Source organism: Poecilia formosa, unplaced genomic scaffold, assembly GCF_000485575.1.
Source record: "Poecilia formosa unplaced genomic scaffold, Poecilia_formosa-5.1.2 Scaffold276, whole genome shotgun sequence".
NCBI lineage: Eukaryota > Metazoa > Chordata > Actinopteri > Cyprinodontiformes > Poeciliidae > Poecilia > Poecilia formosa.
The window spans coordinates 100,923-120,435 of record NW_006800215.1 but is presented as its reverse complement, the minus strand read 5'-3'; the positions used below and the strand labels follow the sequence as shown (position 1 = coordinate 120,435).

The 19,513-nt window shown below is 38.1% G+C and overlaps 1 protein-coding gene across 3 annotated transcripts in view; it reads left to right on the top strand.

Moving 5' to 3' along the window:
* Positions 1-19,513, top strand: part of cfap74 (cilia and flagella associated protein 74) — a 62,151-nt gene that overhangs the window by 28,802 nt on the left and 13,836 nt on the right. For all 3 annotated transcript variants that reach the window (XM_016681305.1, XM_016681306.1, XM_016681307.1), the window contains exons 22-23: positions 147-275; positions 8,416-8,503. In XM_016681305.1, coding sequence (XP_016536791.1) covers positions 147-275; positions 8,416-8,503 — 217 coding nt within the window. The remainder of the gene's footprint in view (positions 1-146; positions 276-8,415; positions 8,504-19,513) is intronic.

The window sequence follows — 19,513 nt, the reverse complement described above, 5'->3', positions numbered from 1 at the left end:
AAGCTACATAGGTGTTTGATTTCTATTTCTGTGGTTTTAACGATTTCATAAACTACATAGATTGACATATATAATCAGTCTCTCACCTTGAAAGCACTTTTTTTGCAGCCGTCTAATGAAACTGTACACTTTTTTTTGCATGACAGAGAAAACAGAGCTTTTAAACTGACCTTTGACGTGTGCCCGGAGATGAGGAAACACCTGCAGATTATACCAATACGTGGCTTCATCCAGGCTCTGTCAACTTTTAATGCCCAGCTGAAATTCATCCCAAGGTAAGGAAGGACACACAGAGGATGCAATGTTAATGGATCCACTGAAGCACGGATAATCTTATTATAAAGGGAAGCTGTTCAGATTCTGTTGACCTTCTATTAAAGTGCAAAGTGTTTTGCTCTTCAGAGGAAACTCAGGCGTCAGTCCTCAGGCTTGGATTCTTTGATATTTTAAAAGTTTTTTTTATTTTGGGAGATCAAAAAAAGTTTGTTGTAAAATTGTAAACCTTTAAATTTTAAATCTTAAAATGTAGCTACTTGTCAACTTTTGATTTTCTTTGCCAAAAGACTCTTGAGTTGTTACTTTAATCTCAGGTTCTAAGTACAGTAGTTTAAATCGTGATAAATATATTTTAAAAAATCAGTCAAAGGACCACCGTAAAGTGTTGATGCTGTCTTTCATCTAAATAACATGTTAAAGTGGTTATAAAAAGTAAAATATTAACAACCATCCACTTAAAAACAAGATGTCAAAATTGTGGTTGAAAAATGGCTAGCTAGCTAGCCTAATTATTGTTGTTGTTTAGGCTAATTTCTGCAGTACAGCTCAAGTTACTACTTTTAACATATTGATATACATTTTTTTCCAGGCTAAAAAACATAAAAAAGAACCCCACTAATTAGAAGTTGATAAAAGGCCATGGGCATCCGGTGTTAATTTACTTTGCTGGTTTTGGCTAGTAGACCTGGGGTTATCGGTATTAAACAAGTTTCAAAATCATCTCTAAAGTACTTTTAATGGGGTACCAAAGAAAGCACTGGAGTTTCCTTTGGGTTTGTTGAGAATAAATAATTCTGTGTTTTTCCTTCTATCTCTTTTTGCTAGTTGCAAAGCTAAAGCTAAAGGAAATGACATGTTAGGAAACGCCCTCAAAGCTAAGGGTAGAGGATGTGACACACTAGGGAACGCCCTGTCTAGGGTGTAGCATTTAATAACACATTGCTGCCCCTCCCCCAGCTGTTGCTGCATATGAACAGTCAGCTGGCAAAAAGAAGGTTGGACTGAATTTATTGTACTTTCCAAGTCAGACCGACTATACTGGAACCAGACATCATGTTATGTGCTGTTGTTTTCATATGTTATGTTCATAAAAAACTGTGGATTTTTTACTTATTGTTATCATACCTTGATCCATGACTGTTGACTACAGTTGGGTCCCTTAGGTGATTATCTGCTAGCAGTGAAGTCTTACAGTTTTTAAAGTTCATGCATTTGTATCTAACCAACAGACAGAGGATACAAAAGTGGCTTCATCACAGCAGAGCCGTGAAGGCTTCTGATAATGGCGTCTAATGACTTTGAAGGACCTGCTAATTCTTTCAACAGCAATCCAGGCTCTATATTTACATGGAGTGGCAGGAGGTGGACTGCAGTTTGAAAGCCAGGAGAGCGGACAGGGGACCCCCAGGGTGAATGTGAGAGGCGTGCAAAATGTAAAAACCTCTGTGTGGGCGCTCCTCTGCCCACCCTCTTTATTTTCTTTTTCCCCTTTTCATAGTTAGGCAGCTTTGTATATCAATAGCTGGGCTGATGTGTTTTTTGGAAACGATGAGAAAATTTTCCCTCCACTTCAAACAGATTGTTAGCGACACGCACTAGTCGTCAAATAGCAGGGGAACTCGAGAGGAAAGTGGGAAAATGTCAGTAATCTGTCATATTGAATCAGCAGAGGTTTTAATGCGAGGATTAGAGGACAGCTTTACTTGTGCTGCTGCTGTTGCTGCTGCTGTTGCTGTGATGGTGCGTCTTTCACATGCGCTAACATAACTACAGTTTCCACCCCCTCCCTACTCCCTGTGCATCACACTTTTTTTCACTCTGGCTGCCTTTGCCTCCTGCGTTGTCTTCTCCCACTCCCTCACACTCTCACGCTTGTCTTTTTCTTGGCCTCTCACCCTTAACTGTACTTTTTGGGTTTCTTTCTGTGTGTGTTAGCTGCTTTACTTCTCCACAGTCATCGTGTCCCTCCCTGTTTTTATGAAACTTCTCGTAGCATTCAGCCATCCACCAGTTTTTTTTTTTGTTTTTTTTTTTTGCTGGCCCTGATTCTGCTTATGTAATCTAAGTCTCCAGACCCACTTCACTGCACTTTGTTGTTGTTCTGGCAACTGTTGGCCTTTTATAATATCTGAAGTTGTCTTGAACAAGAAATGTCATGAATAATATTTTATGAAATGATTTGATAGGAACTTAGCTAATTATTACAGAGTGGTAGCCCTGATTACTTTTTTCAGGGGTGTTAAAGTAAAGAGAATTGACTACTTTAGCTATTTGTAAAAACTTTAAAAACCACTTATCATCGCCCTTAAATTTCAAATACTGTGTTAGTTTATCAAATACAATCTCAGTACATTAAAGCTTGTGGTTGCAACTTCAGCAAAGCACTATATGTCTGAATAGAACAAAAATATATTTATGTCCACTTATGAAAGACTTAGCAGAGTAGTTCTTTACTTACCCATCCATGTTTTCTTGCTTTACTCCAAAATTCTGGACAGATCATCAGTTTATTACAGAGCAACACATAACAAACCATCATGCATGTACACTGTCCCGCAAAGTTTCTAGTGGCCAATCTACACAATTTACATGATTTTTCTTGACTGCAGTGGTGGGAAGCCAGGGAACCTGGTGAAAACCTGCACATGTTTGGGGAGAATACGGCAACTCCCAGTGCTTTTACCTGTTTTTCTTTACCACAGCGTATAGCTTCTCCTCACAAAATACCAACTGCTGCACGACAGCCTTGTAGCCTTCTCTATCAAGTAATCAGGGCTAGGAAAGCTATTACAGTGTTCACCTTAAACATGCATAGCTTTGTAATTTTCATCCAGAAATCTAAGACTTGACACAAACAGCTACATTCTTAAACAGACGCGCAGGTTTTTGAGTAATGATAAGCTAACGCTATCTGCCCTACATTTTGAAATGAGTTCAGTCTCACGTTCACCATGAAGGTAATTTCCTGTGATAAATCAACCACTTGATGACATGGCTCAAAAATATTTAGCAAGCTGCAAAAATATTCAATGATTTAAAAAAAATAATGGCTGCGCAAAACCTGATTGTGTGTTTTGGTGGATAACGTTGGAGGCTGATTACTTAAATTCATAGGTCGTACATCAACACACAGGGATGGAAAGTAATGGTAAGGATGTTTTTTTTTTCTTTATCCAGATTAAAAGGTTAAAGTCTTATAGGGCTTGAGAAAACAAGGCAGTAAGTTATGCTGAGGGATCTTGTGGGTCATGGACCCATTAAGACCTGAAAGAACATATGAGTGTGCCTCTCTCCATATGTTGAGGGCATACAGCCTCTTAATCAGTTGGGAGATCAGGAACATAAAAGCTTTGGTCTGCAGTTCAGCAGTAAGGACGATAGTGAGAAACAACAAATTTGAATTAGATTTAGAAACAATTAAAAGAAAAAAGGACCTTCATGAACCAAAAGAGCATCCTTTACCCAAAATAGAATTTGGCACCATACAGTCTGAGGAGGGAAAATAAATAATGTGTTCAGCACATCAGCCGGCTGTGTCCCTCCTTTCCCTCTGTCATGGTTGGATCTTCTGTTCCGATCTGTTAATTTTTTTCTCGCTTTGCTTTTGTTTTATGCAGAGGCAGTGTGTCATTTAAAATGGCACCACCAGTTCTCCCAGCCGGAGCACGATTGGATTTCCAAATCCTCATTATCTGCACTGGTTCCACTCACTGTCACATCCACGCTCACACGCTCACACGCTTCCACAGACACACACACACACACCCACACACACAGAGACGCACCCTGTTAAATCTGGATTCTGAAATGACTCATAGCTTTCATTCTTCACACAGGTGTTTGCGCCTTCTCTGCCCTCCTCAGGCTTCTGGGAGAGAGTGAGCACACTCTTGTTTCCTCCTGTGAGGGGTTTGTGCTCGAGCTACCCACATCGTTCAGCTGCCTTCTCTTGCCTCATCCCTTCTCTCCCTGTCTTCCTCCACTTTTATTTGTCACCAGCCAGCCCACACTTTTCCCTCACACATCCAAAGCACTGTTATGTGCACTACACAATTTCTTCTTCATAGTATCCAGAGCACCATCTCACACGCTGCTATTCCCTGCTAGGATTTTGATTGAATCGCTGTGTGTTTCATTATAATTTTATCATTAAATTGACGGGTTTTTTATTGCTGTGTGGAGCAGCTGTTGCTGATACTTTATGGACTTCTCTTTTTTGTTGTTGTTTTTTAAGGAGAATCATCTTTCTCTTAAACTTCATTAACTCTCCCTCAGTCTTAAGAGATGGGGTCATTTGGACCCCACAATTGTTTTTTACCGCAGTCCGGCGGAGTTTGCGGTGACTTCCTGTGCACTTTTATGAGGTTTTTGTGGTATGGTTTCAGGAACTGATGGTCTGGACATTTCTTTCAGTCAAACATTTGACATCTTCTGTGACTTAAGGTGGTTGAGGCTACTGGTAGCTGCTAAAATACCCCAACTCTCTTTGGTCAATGATTTGTATAACCACCTTTCATTGTAATTAAAGATACAGGTCTTTAGGAGGGCAGGAGGGGGGAGGATCTATCGCTTTTTTATATTTAAAGGTTAGTAGTTTTGCCTGTTCTTCCCATTAAAATAGTTTAAGTTCAACTTTAATACAACTTGACCTGTTTGCTGTCTCTTGGTCTTCATAATGCCGTTTGTTCACTCACTTTTTCTAACAAACCTCTTTAGCTTCCCTGTGATACGCTCTTTTATGTTGGTCTATAACATTTAGATTCCAGTGTAAAAAATAAAAAAAAGTTCAGTAGACTTTGGATTTTTCTTTGTAAGCCACTATATGTGTTTTTTTCAGCCTGTGTGATTTATTTCCTCCCCATGTGATCCAACTCATTTGATCCTGGATTTCTGGTTTGCAAACAACGACCCAATCTGATGCATGAAGAGATCGCCGTTTCCTTCTTTTTGCTCTGTAAACCTGATGACGGGATCCTTTGAATGGGATTGCTTGTCTGAGCGGTTTAGGTGTAATCTCTGAAGAGCAGGCAGCGGGGCCAACCCCGGCGGTTCCCAGCTGATAAAAGGGAGATTACAAGGATGATTTATTACAGATTACAGAGAACGACTCTCCAGTGCTTTTTGCCGCTGGCACACTGCTTACGTCACTACTAGAAACTTTTAGAGGGCTTAGGAGATAGAAAGACACAACCAAAATGGCTAGTTTGGTTATGAATGGCATTAGCTATTCATTATTTTTTGTAATTTCTAACTCTCAATCAAGCAATGATCAAAATCTGTTTATAATCCTCTTCATAATCAATTTTTTAACGGTAAAATAAATTCCAGTATTATTTAAATCACATGAAAAGAGGCACTATTCTGATAAATGCTTATTTTAATTTTTATTATGCATCACAAATGGTCCTAACCTTTCGGATTACACAGGATTTTGCCGAGTAACGTGGATATTTTATGGGTTTCTGCGATACACTTTGGAGACGTGTTTGTTTTGTGCTTCTGAAATTCCAGTTCTTGTATGTTTAAGACTTGTACCTTCCACAAGTCTTAAACATATCATTAAAAGACTAAAAAACCCCGAGACTTGATGCGGATAATCTGGGAATCAAGAAGAGGAGCACGCAAGACAGATCTGTGCAGGACACCGGGAAAATCTGTAGCACAAATTCTCTCTGAACATATGGGCCTGGTGACGCCCCACCAGGCTTTTCCACTCGGCCCTGCCAAGCTAATTCAAGAGTGACTCTCCAGCAGCGACGCTATTAGTGGGCAGAACAACAGTGCGTCTTTAAGTGTACCCTCTGTGCTCATTGGTCAAGTTATGAAAGAGAGAGAAAAAAATGACTGCATAATTACAGAGATTTCATTTTGCCAGGAGAGGCAGTGACCTTATTGGCTTTGAGGTGTTGTTGTTGTTGAACAGAAGGTTTCCAGTATCAGTGAGGAATGGAAAATGTGAGACACAAACCTGTCCATGCCACTGTAAAGGTGCTGCTTCGTATGACAGTAACGCCGGCTGGATATCTCTAAAACATTTAACAGTTTTTTAGACTTCAGACAGAATTAAGAGCACAAAGGGAACTCTTAATATTGGATCGCCTGCAAGCTCGGAGTTGAATATTTCACGAATATTCAACTCCTTGCTTCATGCTAGTCTCTCACTCCCTGGGAGGACTTGGAAAGATGATTTGGGAATACAAGATCTGGGAGTCTGACATCAATCGTATTCACTCATCCTCTACTTGTACGTCACTGCCTAATGCAGTTTAAAGGGCATCACTGTTCTAATTTACTTAGAGCCAAATTGGCAAAGATATGATACCCTGGATGATAACTGCCCTTGGTGCAATCAATCACCAGCCACCATTAGTCATATGGTTTGGTCTCGCAACACCTTGCGTGATTATAGGGACGCTATCTTCCTAGCTTTGTCTCAGGTCTGTATTTTTTGTTGTCCTAACAAAAAGACTTGGCTTTACCTCTATTCACTTATACTGTTATGCTTTTTTTTTATTATTCACAGAGAAACTATGTTTATTTCATTAGCCTTGGATGGATTCAAGTAACTAAATAGATAATTTTTTGAAAAACCAGTTTAGTAATTACATACATGTCTGATAAGTTATTTTTTTTAGATTTCACCAAAACCAAGCAAAACAAACTAGCAATCCATCCATTTTCTAACACTCTTGTCCCTTGTGAGAGTTGCTGGTGCCTATCTCCAGCTAACGCTCTGGGTGAGAGGCGGGGACACCCTGGACAGGTCGCCAGGCTGTTGCAGGGCAACACAGAGACAGACAGGACAAACAACCATGCACACACACACTCACATCTAGGGAGAATTTGGAGAGGCCATTTAACCTGACAGCCATGTTTTTGGAGTGTGGGAGAAAGCTGGAGTACCCAGAGAGAACCCACGCATGCACAGAGAGAACATGCAAACTCCATACAGAAAGACCCCAGGCCAAGAATCGAACCCAGGACCTTCTTGCTGCAAGGCAACAACTCTACCTACTGCGCCGCCACTGTGCAGCCAACAAACTCATACAATAATTTCTTTATCTTCATCAATAACAAGTGCAAATCTGCTCATTTAACAGCCATATTGTTGCTAAATACGCAAACGTTTAGTAACGAGAACATGTTACTGATCTAACATTACTGCTTTGCTTCACTGATACAGGGTGATATTCTTGACCTGGAAGGACACTGAACCCTCCGCTTTTATCCGATCAGAGACATAATGAATCACATACAAATGGAATAATTTAGATGTAGCCTATGAGTTTCAGCAAAAAAGTACAGTAGAATCTGGTCTCCCTTTTTGAATACCATACCATACCATACCAACTTTATTTATAAAGCACTTTAAATACAATGTCATTCACAGAGTAGCGTTATTCTGCTCTGTTACTATGAGATAAGGTTGCCATGATATCGATGTGATACACCAGGATATGTACATCGTGCTTTTTATAAATCACACTTGTTTTTGTTTTCTTCCAACATTTGGTTTGTTACATGCTAATATGACGTACCACTGGTTGGTAGTATGTTAGTGTTGTCTTACTCCTGCTGTTGTCACTTTTGTATTAATAAAAAAATCTGAAAATAAACTATTCAAGTAAAAAAAAAGAGAGTTGGTGGATAAATGTAAGGCAAGCATTCTAAATATATATCCAGTGTATATGTTATCATGAGAGCAGCACTCAACTCCTGCTGATATTGAGGGAAAGGAGTTTTACATAAGCCTGTGTCCTCTTTGAATCATACTTACGTCTTTCATCACCATGGCTACAACCTACAGTAGTGTGGAGGCGCACTCTTCATCTCTCCCCTGCTTTCTCTGGCAATCCGATCTTAGCAGTCGTGGGTTACAGTAACCATTCAGGGTCTGAATCTGAATCTAACCCTGACAAAGCCTTCGAGCGGCTCTTGGCTTTTTTGACTTTTGAGATCTGGCATCTGTAAAGAAAAACATATTTTGGTAAAGTCACTGTTGCGCCTATATTGTTTCTGAGCTTTTTTTTTTTAGATTCTTGCACTGATTCGCTCGTGACTATTAAAAGCGTTGCTTTATATAAACGACTCTGTTCTCACACTGTTTTTTTTTTTTCCCTTTCTCTGACTTCTCCTTAGACAATCGCTGCCCAAAGACGCTCAGAAGTATTTTGACAGTGACACGGGCGTCCTGGAGGTTCCAATGACAGTGCAAGTAGCAGGGCAGGTTTGTATCATATTTTACATGTTCTGCTCGTTCCACAGGAAGCCTCCTTGTGATCCTGAGGAAAGTGCACTTTCCATGTAAGTGTGGCGGTGCTTGAGTCCTACTTTTTGACAGAAGCAGCATCACTGAAGGTTGTAACCTATTTTGCTGGTAACAGGCTAAAATTATCTCACGCCCTCCAGGCCCAGATACTCCACAGGAGCTAATAAGCCAAGCATAAAGGTTACCCCACATTGTTTCACTGAAAATGACTTCATTTGCTTCAAATGGGCATGCAGCAGCCAAATGCGTGTAGCTTCTTCTTTTTGAAAAGGCTGATAATGACAAAAGGCTGAACATTTTCCACATTGTTTTTAGAGACATCCTGGGTTTTTTTTTTCTTCCTAGAATCACACAACTTTTTGCGTACTTTATTATTAATAATCCACATCCATTAGGGCTTTAAAAAATCTAAACAGTTCTGTTTCTTCACCATGGGAGTCTGGAGATAAGCCTAAAGAGAAGTGTGAACTTAATTAAATAAAGACATGTTATAAAAAATCTCTCATTTGGATGTTATCTAGAATAAAGGATTGCTATTCATTTCTAGTTTGCCTTAATGAACTTAAAAATACATATTTTTAATAAGTAGCTTCTTCTGCTGAATAAAAAACATAAATAATTTAAAAGAAAACTTCTGACAACTATCATTTTAATACTTAAAAAAAATCTGTTTCTTAAATGTAAAGCAGCAGTTTGAAAGCTTCTTGTGTGGCTTCCTTCCACTATTTCCATAAACACAGTAATCCCTGCTTAATGAGGCCTTCACCTTCTTGTTTCTAAGGATGAAATGCTTCCTCTAATGGCTGCAGCTCCCCATCTCCTTTTTCATCATCTTCAGCCCAAGCTAAATGTCACCAAGTGCTTTTTTTTTTTTTTTTTCAAAATTAATTAGGGTTTTTGAAATGCATTTACATAATGCATGAAATGGAGGGTATTATCTAAAATCTACTTTTTTGAGTTTTGCATTATAATAGCATTGTTGTGATGACATGCTGAAGGCGGAGTGTCGGAAAGAGCAGGAGATTCTTAAAGTGACAAAGGCCAATTTCGAGGCATCAAACTGTGAAGTTAAATTTCCGCTAAGTCATGTTTAATACATACAGCATTTTTTTATAACAGCTGAAAGTAACATAGTTACTTGATTTCTTAGCTGCATTTATTCTGCTGTGCCATCTGTGACAGCCTGTAAAGGAAAGAGAGAAAAGTGCACGACTGGAGTTTGAGTCGCTGAGTTTGAGTCGCTAAAGATAATATCCAGCTAAGGTTCTTTTTCGCTCGCAAATACACACTGACAATAAAAAACGCATATCTGGATCATGTAGTACGGATTTCAACAAAAGCACGTAACAAAAAATGCACTGAGTAGCACCCAGAAGAAAAATGACAGCTTAATATGTAGCAGGTACTTGACATCACAAGCTGGTCAGCTGGCATTAGCAAATATGGTGGACGAGTGAGTTGGCTGATTTTGGCATAAATTCTAAAGTATTCAAGTTTAATTTGAGTTGCAAGATGATCAACATAATTTGTTTAATTTTAATACATGATGCATAATGCAATAGTGAGTGAAGCTGAGGCAAATAATGACACCAGCAGTGATTGTCTTCTGAAACTGGATTGAATCTCTTTGTATTTCCATCTAAATTTGTTTGATTTTGCTCCATACTAATTCTATATTCTGTTTGTAAAGCAGTGTGCAGTCTGAATTCAGAGCACTGTTACCGTAACAACTGCTGTCTTTCTGCCTGCAGAGTGCAGAGATTATTTTACTAACTGCATCCTTCTGGTTTCGATTGGAATGGCACAGGCTACATAATGTGGTTGTGAATCTGCCTACTTACTAAACCTTTTCATTTGTAGGTCAGGTCAGATATGTCTTTTGGATAGACAATTTAAATTCAGTTCAATTCAATTCAAAAATACTTGAATAATCCCAAAGGAAAATAAAATGTTGCTATAACTCATTAATTAAAAAGAGTTACTGAAGATCGTGGTGGCCGTTTAAAAGTTGTAAAGTTGAAGCTTGAGTCAAATTTTTATATTATATTTTGTCTAGTATTTCGAAATTTGTGAACTGCTGCCTTTATATAAAAGAAAATAGCCCAGAACAGCCGTTGAAACATTTGTGCACTGCTTCTGCCAGCTTTTTTCTGTTTTTTTTTTTTTTTTTTTTTTTTTTTTGAGCAAATCTAAATCTGGTTCCATTTCTTGCCAAACCGTCACCTTGCTCTCATTTGCCAGCCAACCAATGGTCCATTTCTCTACAAGGGCAAAAAGAGGAGAGGACTGAGGTGTATGTGGCACCGAAAAGGAGCCAAAAACTCAGCCAGGATGTTCCTGTGAAGCATCAAAGCTGTTGCCCCCAGCCTCAGGCCCTGAGTTCCTGGCATTGAACCGTCAGAAACAGTCACACACATTCATGCGCTCACCGTTTGGTCAGCACACAACACAGCAGCTGGCAAGAAATGCCACAGTGACACGGCCCTCTGCTGAGTACTGACATGACTCAGGAGGAAGCCATCTTGAGTCAAAACAAGGAGAAGAAAGACATTTTGTTAATTTTACTTGTTTAATTATTACTAAATGTAAAAAAATAAAAATAAAAAATCAGTTCTAAACATGACCACAGTTTAGTGCTTTAGAGCTCCGTTATTGATTAAACTCAAAACAGTCAGGTTTTTCAGGCTTCACTGTCTCACCATGTTGCAGTGATTCATTTTTGCCAACATGCTGTGGAGTTTATTTTCTAATTCTGCTGTGATTGCTATTTACAGGGGCAAAAAAAAAATCTCTATTAATCCTCCTCCTAGATTAGTCCCAAGCATATGTATAATTATTCCCCCACTTATGAGACAGAAAAAAAGTTGAATCCATATATTTCTGTAATGCTGACCATATGCTTCTTGGAACACTGACCTTACTATTTTTGAGTGGTGTAGTCAAAGCCTTAACCTAAATCTGATCAAGACACTGGGAGATGATCTTTGACATAAGGGTGTTAGTTTTTAACAGAGGGTTAGGTTGTTGTTGTTGTTGTTGTTGTTGTTGTTGTTGTTGTTGTTGTTGTTTTCCTTGATGAGATAAATATTCATTTTTGCAGTATTTTGTTTGAAGAATTAAATAATTAAAATTTGTGTGACCTGAACATGTCGGTGTTCCAAAACTACAAAAACCAAAAGGAATCTGTAAGACGCTACACATTTTTACAGCACTGAAAATACGCTTGCAAAATTTGTAGTGTTGTTAGATTTAAATGTTATATCCTGTATTCTAACTTAATTAGAGCATTGGAAACATTTTGGGTAAGAGGCAGAAAGTGAGGTCCCTGTCATCTGGTGCTTATATTTCAATTTTCACAGCTCATTAGAACTGTACGTTTAATACACTCAAGAAAAAAAACCACACATTATGTTGTTGCCCAATTATGACAGACATCCATAAAATGCACAAAAAAAGATTTATCTAATGCAGAACGACTAAAGTTAAACATGGACTCACTGGATACTGTGCATATTTATTTAAATAAGAAACTTCTGTCCACTATGTGTTCTTTCTCTCCATGTTTCATTAATGTCATCCTATTAACAATTCATGAACAAGACTTGAAAAGTGATTAAAGTTCAAGGACAGTCAAAGAATTTGTTTCCTGCAAGTCAAACTATATTGAGATACCGTATGTTAACATTTGCATGATGGTAAAAAAATAAAATAAAATAAAGATCCAAAAGAAAAAGCTGGAATGAAAATGTGTTGACTCGAGCGACGCTAAATTGTTCCAAAGTAAAGTTGACAACATGTTTTCCATAAATAAAAATTAGCCTTTTGCATTTTTTTTAGGTGCTTCCAGCTAAATACACAATCCATGCTATTGTCACATCTTCAGACCTGCAGTTTGACCAGATCCAGGTGGACTTTGGTCACTGTTCTATCTACCATTTTGTCAGAACCACTGTTCGCCTCACCAACATGTCCATCCTGCCTCAAGACTTTGGTTTTGTGGCGGTTCCTGAGGTATGTCAGTTTATATGGCTTGTTGGTTCTGAAACAACTGTGAAAGAAATACCACTAGATTGCTCTGACTGGTACAAAAAATAAATAAAAAATCAATAGTAATTTGCTAGATTAACATAATGTAGTGGATGACAGTGAACTACGGTTCTACTGGTTTCTTACATTGTGATTTGAGAAAGATATTTGTTGTTTGAAATCTGAGGGTTCTCTGATATCATCAGAGACCATGTTAATTATTGTTACAGATTCTAGCTAAAAGCAACCTACTTCTCTGCAATCTGTACATTTAAACGTAGCACCAACTTGTTCTCCAAAGGAGATTTTGATTGGCTGTGTTTGTGTGAAAGATTTAACAAGTTAAAAACCATTTTGCCCCATGCTGCTTCAACACGTAAGTCGGCCATATTGGATTCTCCGGTTGCGAAAAGTTTAACGTATCCACTCGGAACTCTAATTTCTACTGACTTTTCTGTTAGTATTCTGGACATTTAAAATTTTAAATAAAAAATAAGACATGTGTATTTAAAATATTTTTTTTTTCTTTTTTATTGCATAACAAACCAAAGTAAAGACCTCCCTTTCCGCATGAACAACTTTATTTAAAAAAATCTGTAAAGATGGTGGTTAACAATTGCTATAGCCAACTTATGAAAAACATGCATGCAGATTCCCTCCTTTGAAAGCGAATGTCTTTATCATAATTTCAGACTCTTATTCCAATGAATCAAATGTAGATGCTTCCAGCTCATTCAGTCTGAGTCTTTGCTTCTGTTTCTGCAGTATATTGAGGTCCAACCTTACGATGGCTTCGGCACTCTGCTTCCTCAAGAGACCCTGGAGCTCGACCTGATTTTCAGACCTAAAAAACCTATAGAATATAATTTCCAACTCCGCTGCAAATCTGGAATTGACAGGTTCATTTTTACTCCCTTCCTGATTTTGAGTGATTGTCCCACATGTTTGCTTATAGAAAGATAAATGTCTTTTTAAATTGTTTTTTTTTTTTTTTAATGTTTCATCAGAGACTTTGTGCTGCCTTGTCGAGGTGTGGGTTTTCATCCACCGCTGGTGCTGTCCCACTCTCTGATTCAGTTCAGACCTACGCCAGTAGGTGACAAATCCACCGCCACGATTTACCTGACTAACTACCAAGATAAAGAAGCTGCAACTCGACTCTTCAAAGTTATCTCAGCAGTTGAAGCTCCCAGGTTGTTCTGCTTCAGCTTACCAAAAGATTCCGACATCAGCATATCTCCTTCAGTCGGACGCCTTCTCCCTGGCGAGGTGGATGAGATTATCTGTTGTGTTTGTCTGTAAATGTAAAGGATGTTTTAGGTGAGGGTAGTTTTTTTTTTTTTCTGTATGAGCACATCCATGCAATGCAAAGGTTTTAGGTGCATGTTGGCATCTCCTTCAGGACTTCGGCACACAATGAACTTTGGCCCATAAGCAATGGTATAAGTTTACATTCGTGAGGCCATGCCGAATTCATTTGCAGTATTGTCTTCTTTTTAACATGATTTTGATAGCTTATGGTAGGGGGGGGGAAGTAGCTGCTGAAAAATGCAGTAAGACAGCTCCTCCAGGCTTTTCAGCCTAACCTCTCATTTTACTGACCAAGAAAACCAAGCCTTCAGAAGAACTTGCAGTTTGATTTTATCGTAATAATTTTCAGCCTGCGGAAGATGATTCTGGTAATCTTGTCACAACACAGTTGTAAACAATTTTGCACAGTCCTGCTGCAAAGCTGAACGCTTCTGTAGTCTGTTGATGCCCTCTGCTGGAGACTTTTCAAATTTGAAAATGAAGGACAATTTGTTTTTTTGTTTTGTTTTGGGGTTGTTGTTTTTTTGCACTATTCTCAATTTAATTTTAGGTGATGAGCTTTTATTTTCCATAACTTAACATAATAACTACTTTTGCAAGTTTAAAAAAAGAATTATCCCTTTAATTTTTTGTTTCCTTGCAAATTATTTCATTCAAATTAAACTTCAGCTCATTTTATGACGTTACAACCGCAAACTTCAATACATTCTATTGTAATGTCACTTCATAGCACCTTTAAAATGCAAGGTGCAAAAAAGAATTCAACCCTCTTTACTCTGATAACACTAAATTAAAATCTAGTGTGTGTGGCAGGATACTAAAAGCATGCATTAACATGAATACACCACACCCATCACTATACCCACGGAGATGGTAGCGTTATTCTGTAGGTTGCTTTTCTCTAACAGAAATTTGGCTCAAGTCGACGGGAAGATTGATGGAGGCAGATTCGGAGCAATCATGGAAGAAAACCTGGTAGAGGCTGAAAAAGACATGAGACTGGCATGGAGGTTCACCTTCCAGCAGGACAATGACCCTAATCATGCAGCTGAAGCTGCAATAAAATAATTTAAAGTTCATCCTTGTTTTGGTATGATCCTGGCAAAAAAAAAAGGCTTACGTGTTATTTTCACTGAGCTTTAGCTGTTTTTGAAAATAAGACTGAGGAAAAGAAATGTTGACTCTAAGTGTGCAGAACTGGTAGCGACATACCACAACAGACTGGTGATAGTAAAAAATAAAATAAAACTTCGACTCATGAAGTTCCACAGAAAACTTTACTGATTTTTATTTGTAAAAAAATCTTGAAAAACACTCCATCATTCCCTTGCACTTTGCGATGCACTACTCCACATCAAATATTTTAAACTTTGTGGTTGTAATGTGGCAAAATGCTTCACAGAACTTAAAACAATCAATTCATTTTCTTTTAGTTTTTGTTTCTGCTCATGAATAAAGATAATAATGTAGCTTAATGTGGCGAGCAGAAAGTTTATCCTCCTTAAGCAAACCGAGCTTTTTCACCACTTCACCAAAGACAGACAGGGAATGATCGTGTCGCTCTCTCCTGCGTTACAGAGATGCCTCGTTCAGGTGATGTTCAGACCTGTTCTTCGGGAGAAAACGGTCACCGAAGAGGCTCTCCGTCTGCACCGTATCGCCAAGGCGACCAGCGAGAAGGAGCCAGAAGTGAGCAGAGTCACTGAACATGAGGTACATCTGAGCACCCGCTTCGGTTCCCTTCTTTTACCTTCACAAATGTAAAACAAACCGGTGGAAAAGTGACTAAATAGCAGGTCACACTGGTGTTTATTCAGCAATAATTAAATAACAGTAATTTATTATTTTTAATATGTTACAGTAACTATATTTGAGTATACTTTTTAGAGAAAGTGATTCTGTTGGGGGGAAGAAAAAAAACATGCAAACAACAACCAGCTGAACAAAGACATGTAATATCTTGATAATGTTTATTTGGTTTGTTTGCAAAGAAAGAGGCAGGATAAAGCAGAAAAACACGGAGCAAATACCATCTGTGTGAGGGTTATGAAATATTGTGAAAATTGCTGAAGTTTGGAAAGTCGTAGCTGGTAATGGTTTTGCCTTGAGGCATTCTGCTGCTGACCAAATAATGACAGAAAAGAAAATGTTGCCATAATTCTGGAAATAAATGTAAAAAAAAATAATAATAGATACAGGCTGATAACTATGAAATGACATTTTCACATTTTATGAAGATTAGTGAAAATGTACAGTAGCTGTCTGCAGCTCATATGTTTATCTGCCAGTGAGCCTTTTTACTGCTGACGCCCTGACCTCTGACCCTGTGCATCACTTGTAGAGTTCTGCCTCCAGCTGTTATGTGTTCACTTCCACTGACGTCTTTCACTCAACGATAGCCTGAATATGCAATAAATCAAAAATATTTGCAGCTGTTGCAATGAGTTACACTCTAAACAGAGAGTTGAGATTTTCTCCGTAAGAGCTGAAATATAAACTGTTAATACCAAACCCAACCTCCATTGTCCTCGTTTCACCTGCTGTACCCTAAACATGTCATAAAGTTCGACAGTAATTTGCTTTAATTGTTTTTTTATCTGCAGGCGTTGATGCTGCCGTCCCTCTCGCAAGGCCTTTGGCCTTGTTCGCTTTAATTGTCTGCATCCAATGATCACTTACTCATTATTTGTTTATCTCTGTCTGTGGTTGTAAGTCGCTCAGGCAGATCAATGGCGTTACACAACCTAAAGGAACCGCCCGCCGTTGTTGGTGGTTACGTCTTCTGAACTTGTCTCTGTGTCACGCCAGCAGAGCCTTTCGGTATTCCTTGCCTTACGTCTTTTGTTGTGTTGTCCAAGATGAAAAGAGACATTGCTGTTGAACACAGCAGAGGGAGGAGGACACCTGGGTTCGCAAAGAGGAGGGAGATATCCTCTCCCTCCTCCAAATCAGCTGAGCGAGTTGGCTTGAATCCGGGGTGAGTTTGCTTCCTGAAAGATTTTGTTTCACTTTTGATGTTGTTTAGCAGCATTAAATAAGTATTCAGTCACTAAAGGAGTAACTAATAAAAAGCAAATCATGATTTTTGGAAGAGAGTTAAGTGTCTATGACGTAGTGTTAGGTAAAGGTAACTTGTACGAGAATCAGGTCAAAATATTACGAGCATGGAGTCATAATACAAGAATAATAAAGTCATAAAAGTATGAAATTGAAATAATATGTTAAGTTAATGTCACTGCAGAAGCAAAGACCAGGAGAGGACTTTATTATCGGAGAGCCTAATAATAAGGCCACAGTGTTTTTCTTTTTTCTTTGTTTCTTTTAAGTTATCCTTTACTTATTTATTCTTTGTTCCAGCATATGTGTTTGTTTGTTTATTTATTTATCCTCCTGACTACAAGTAGTTCATTTTTGTCCTCTCTAGAGGACATTTCTAAACTTGAATATCTCCCACCCCCTGCATTCTACTGAATTCATTCCTTTTGGTATCTACAGAGGACATTTAGGGCGTTTCAATGACGCCACATGTGAAGGGGTGGGACTTTTGTACGTACCTTTTTCTAATTCATAAAAATGGCGTTCATCAGTAATAACACATTTTATGGGAAGAGACAAAGTAAATGCATAAAACCTTTTATTACCTTACAACGAATGTGGGTTTTTAAAAAAAATGGTGATTGGACAATATTTTTTTTCCTGGTAGTCAGGAGGTTTGCTTTCTTTTATTCTCTCTTTTCCACTTCTTCCCAAAATGATCTGTGACACTTGGTTTAATCAATGAGAGAACAGAAAAATAATTCAAAAATTGATATCCTAATCCACACATTGATCAATTTCATTTTTGTTGTGACACCAATTTATTGTGTTCTGTTTCATTCTTGTTTTGAATGTATTCATTTTAATGTATGCCTCCTTGTTTGTTTGCTTGCCTTTTTTTGTCTTTTGGTTTTGTTTGTTTGTTTGATAGGTTATTTTATTGTTATTGCTGTTACTCGTTCCATTATCTGGTCGATTATTTTGTAGATCAGTACCCCTTCTTGCTTCTTGTCAGTTTGCAACGTTTATCGTATACACACCAATTGGTGAAGAAAAAAGAAAAAAAAAGAAAAATACTTGAATAATGTCAGAATACAACAACTTTCTTCACATATTATTACAACTATCCTCATATTATTACTTTATTCTCACAAAATATATTTTTTTTTTATTAGTATGGTCTTAATAAGTGTCCAGGCTAAAAGGAGTTTGTATTTTGTTTTTTGTTTTTTTGGTTTTTTTATTGGAAAGTTAATTACCCTTGTTAAAAAATATCTAACAGAAACATGAAACATGAGACCCAGTAAAAGTCTCCTTATTCACATAGTAATAATTTACTTTTTTAAAGGTGTGAACTGTATAGGAAGGCCAGGGACTTGTTGCTGCGCTCCTTCAGCCGATCCTACAAAGAGTACATCGTTTGCTGCTTTGTGTCAGACGGAGATCCTCCAGAGGCAAATGTCCAGCCAACATGGAGGTAATAGAACTGTAAGCTTTCATAGTTTGTGGTTCAATGAGTGAATGAGTGCTTAAGAAAGAAAAAGAAGGTCCATTTCTGCAGACTAGATGTTAGATTACATAAAGTAATAGAAACTGCAGTTCTAGACAATAACATAAAATATGGTAAGCTTCAAATAAACATTTTTGTTTTCTTTTGAAAAGTTATATTTATGTTTTGCTAGCTTATGAACCAAAATGAATTCATCCAGCAAAGTTTCAAAGTAACGTTTCTCGTTCTTGTTCATTGCCTATTTTGATCTTCTTAGTGCCATAAACACGCTCCACCTGAAGCTGGAATGTCTCGCCGTACAGCCCCCTCTGCTGGTGACTTCTGGCAATGGCAAAAACGTCTTAGACTTCCGTCAAGTTTACGTAGGTGAGATATGGTTTGATCTCCTAAAAGATAAACATCCGTCCGATGGACGGACAGATGTTTATCTGAAGTACTTCAACATCCTTTTTCCTGTCTTTCTTTTTGTCCTTACATGCTACGTTGTGTTTTTGGCTCCATCCGTAGGAAGCAGAGTGGTTGAAAGGTTGACAATTCAGAACATTTCAGAGGAGCCTGTGGAAGTATCCTTTCTCCAGGAAAATGTAAACATGCTTATTAAAGTCAGATTTTACTAAATGCTGGCAAGCAAATATGTTTTAAATGAAATATAAATATTCCACACAGTGAGCAATTGCTTTTTACTTTTGCATTGACACTTTTAAGCCAGTCTCTTAGCACTTCGGTCAATGAACAGCTTTTTGCTTATGCTCTTGAAAATGTCGCTTGTGAAAACTGTACAAACTGCATTATAAAAATAGTATTATTTAGAGGGAAAGGACAACTCCATGTCTGATCTTTATTATTTACTCCCTACCAACTTTCTAAAACTTAATCAGTGCTCCACAACTATGGTAAAAATGAGATGTTGTTCGTATTACGCCCACTGGCAGATTCATGTTTACTTCTTGAAACTTAATGTTTGGCAGTCAACACTTGCACCCTGACCTAGTAAAACTCCAAAATAAGACCTGACAGGTGTTAGAACTGCAGACAAAAGGATCGTGCTTTGTTGCCCTTAATTCAAGCATAATATAGGAATATTT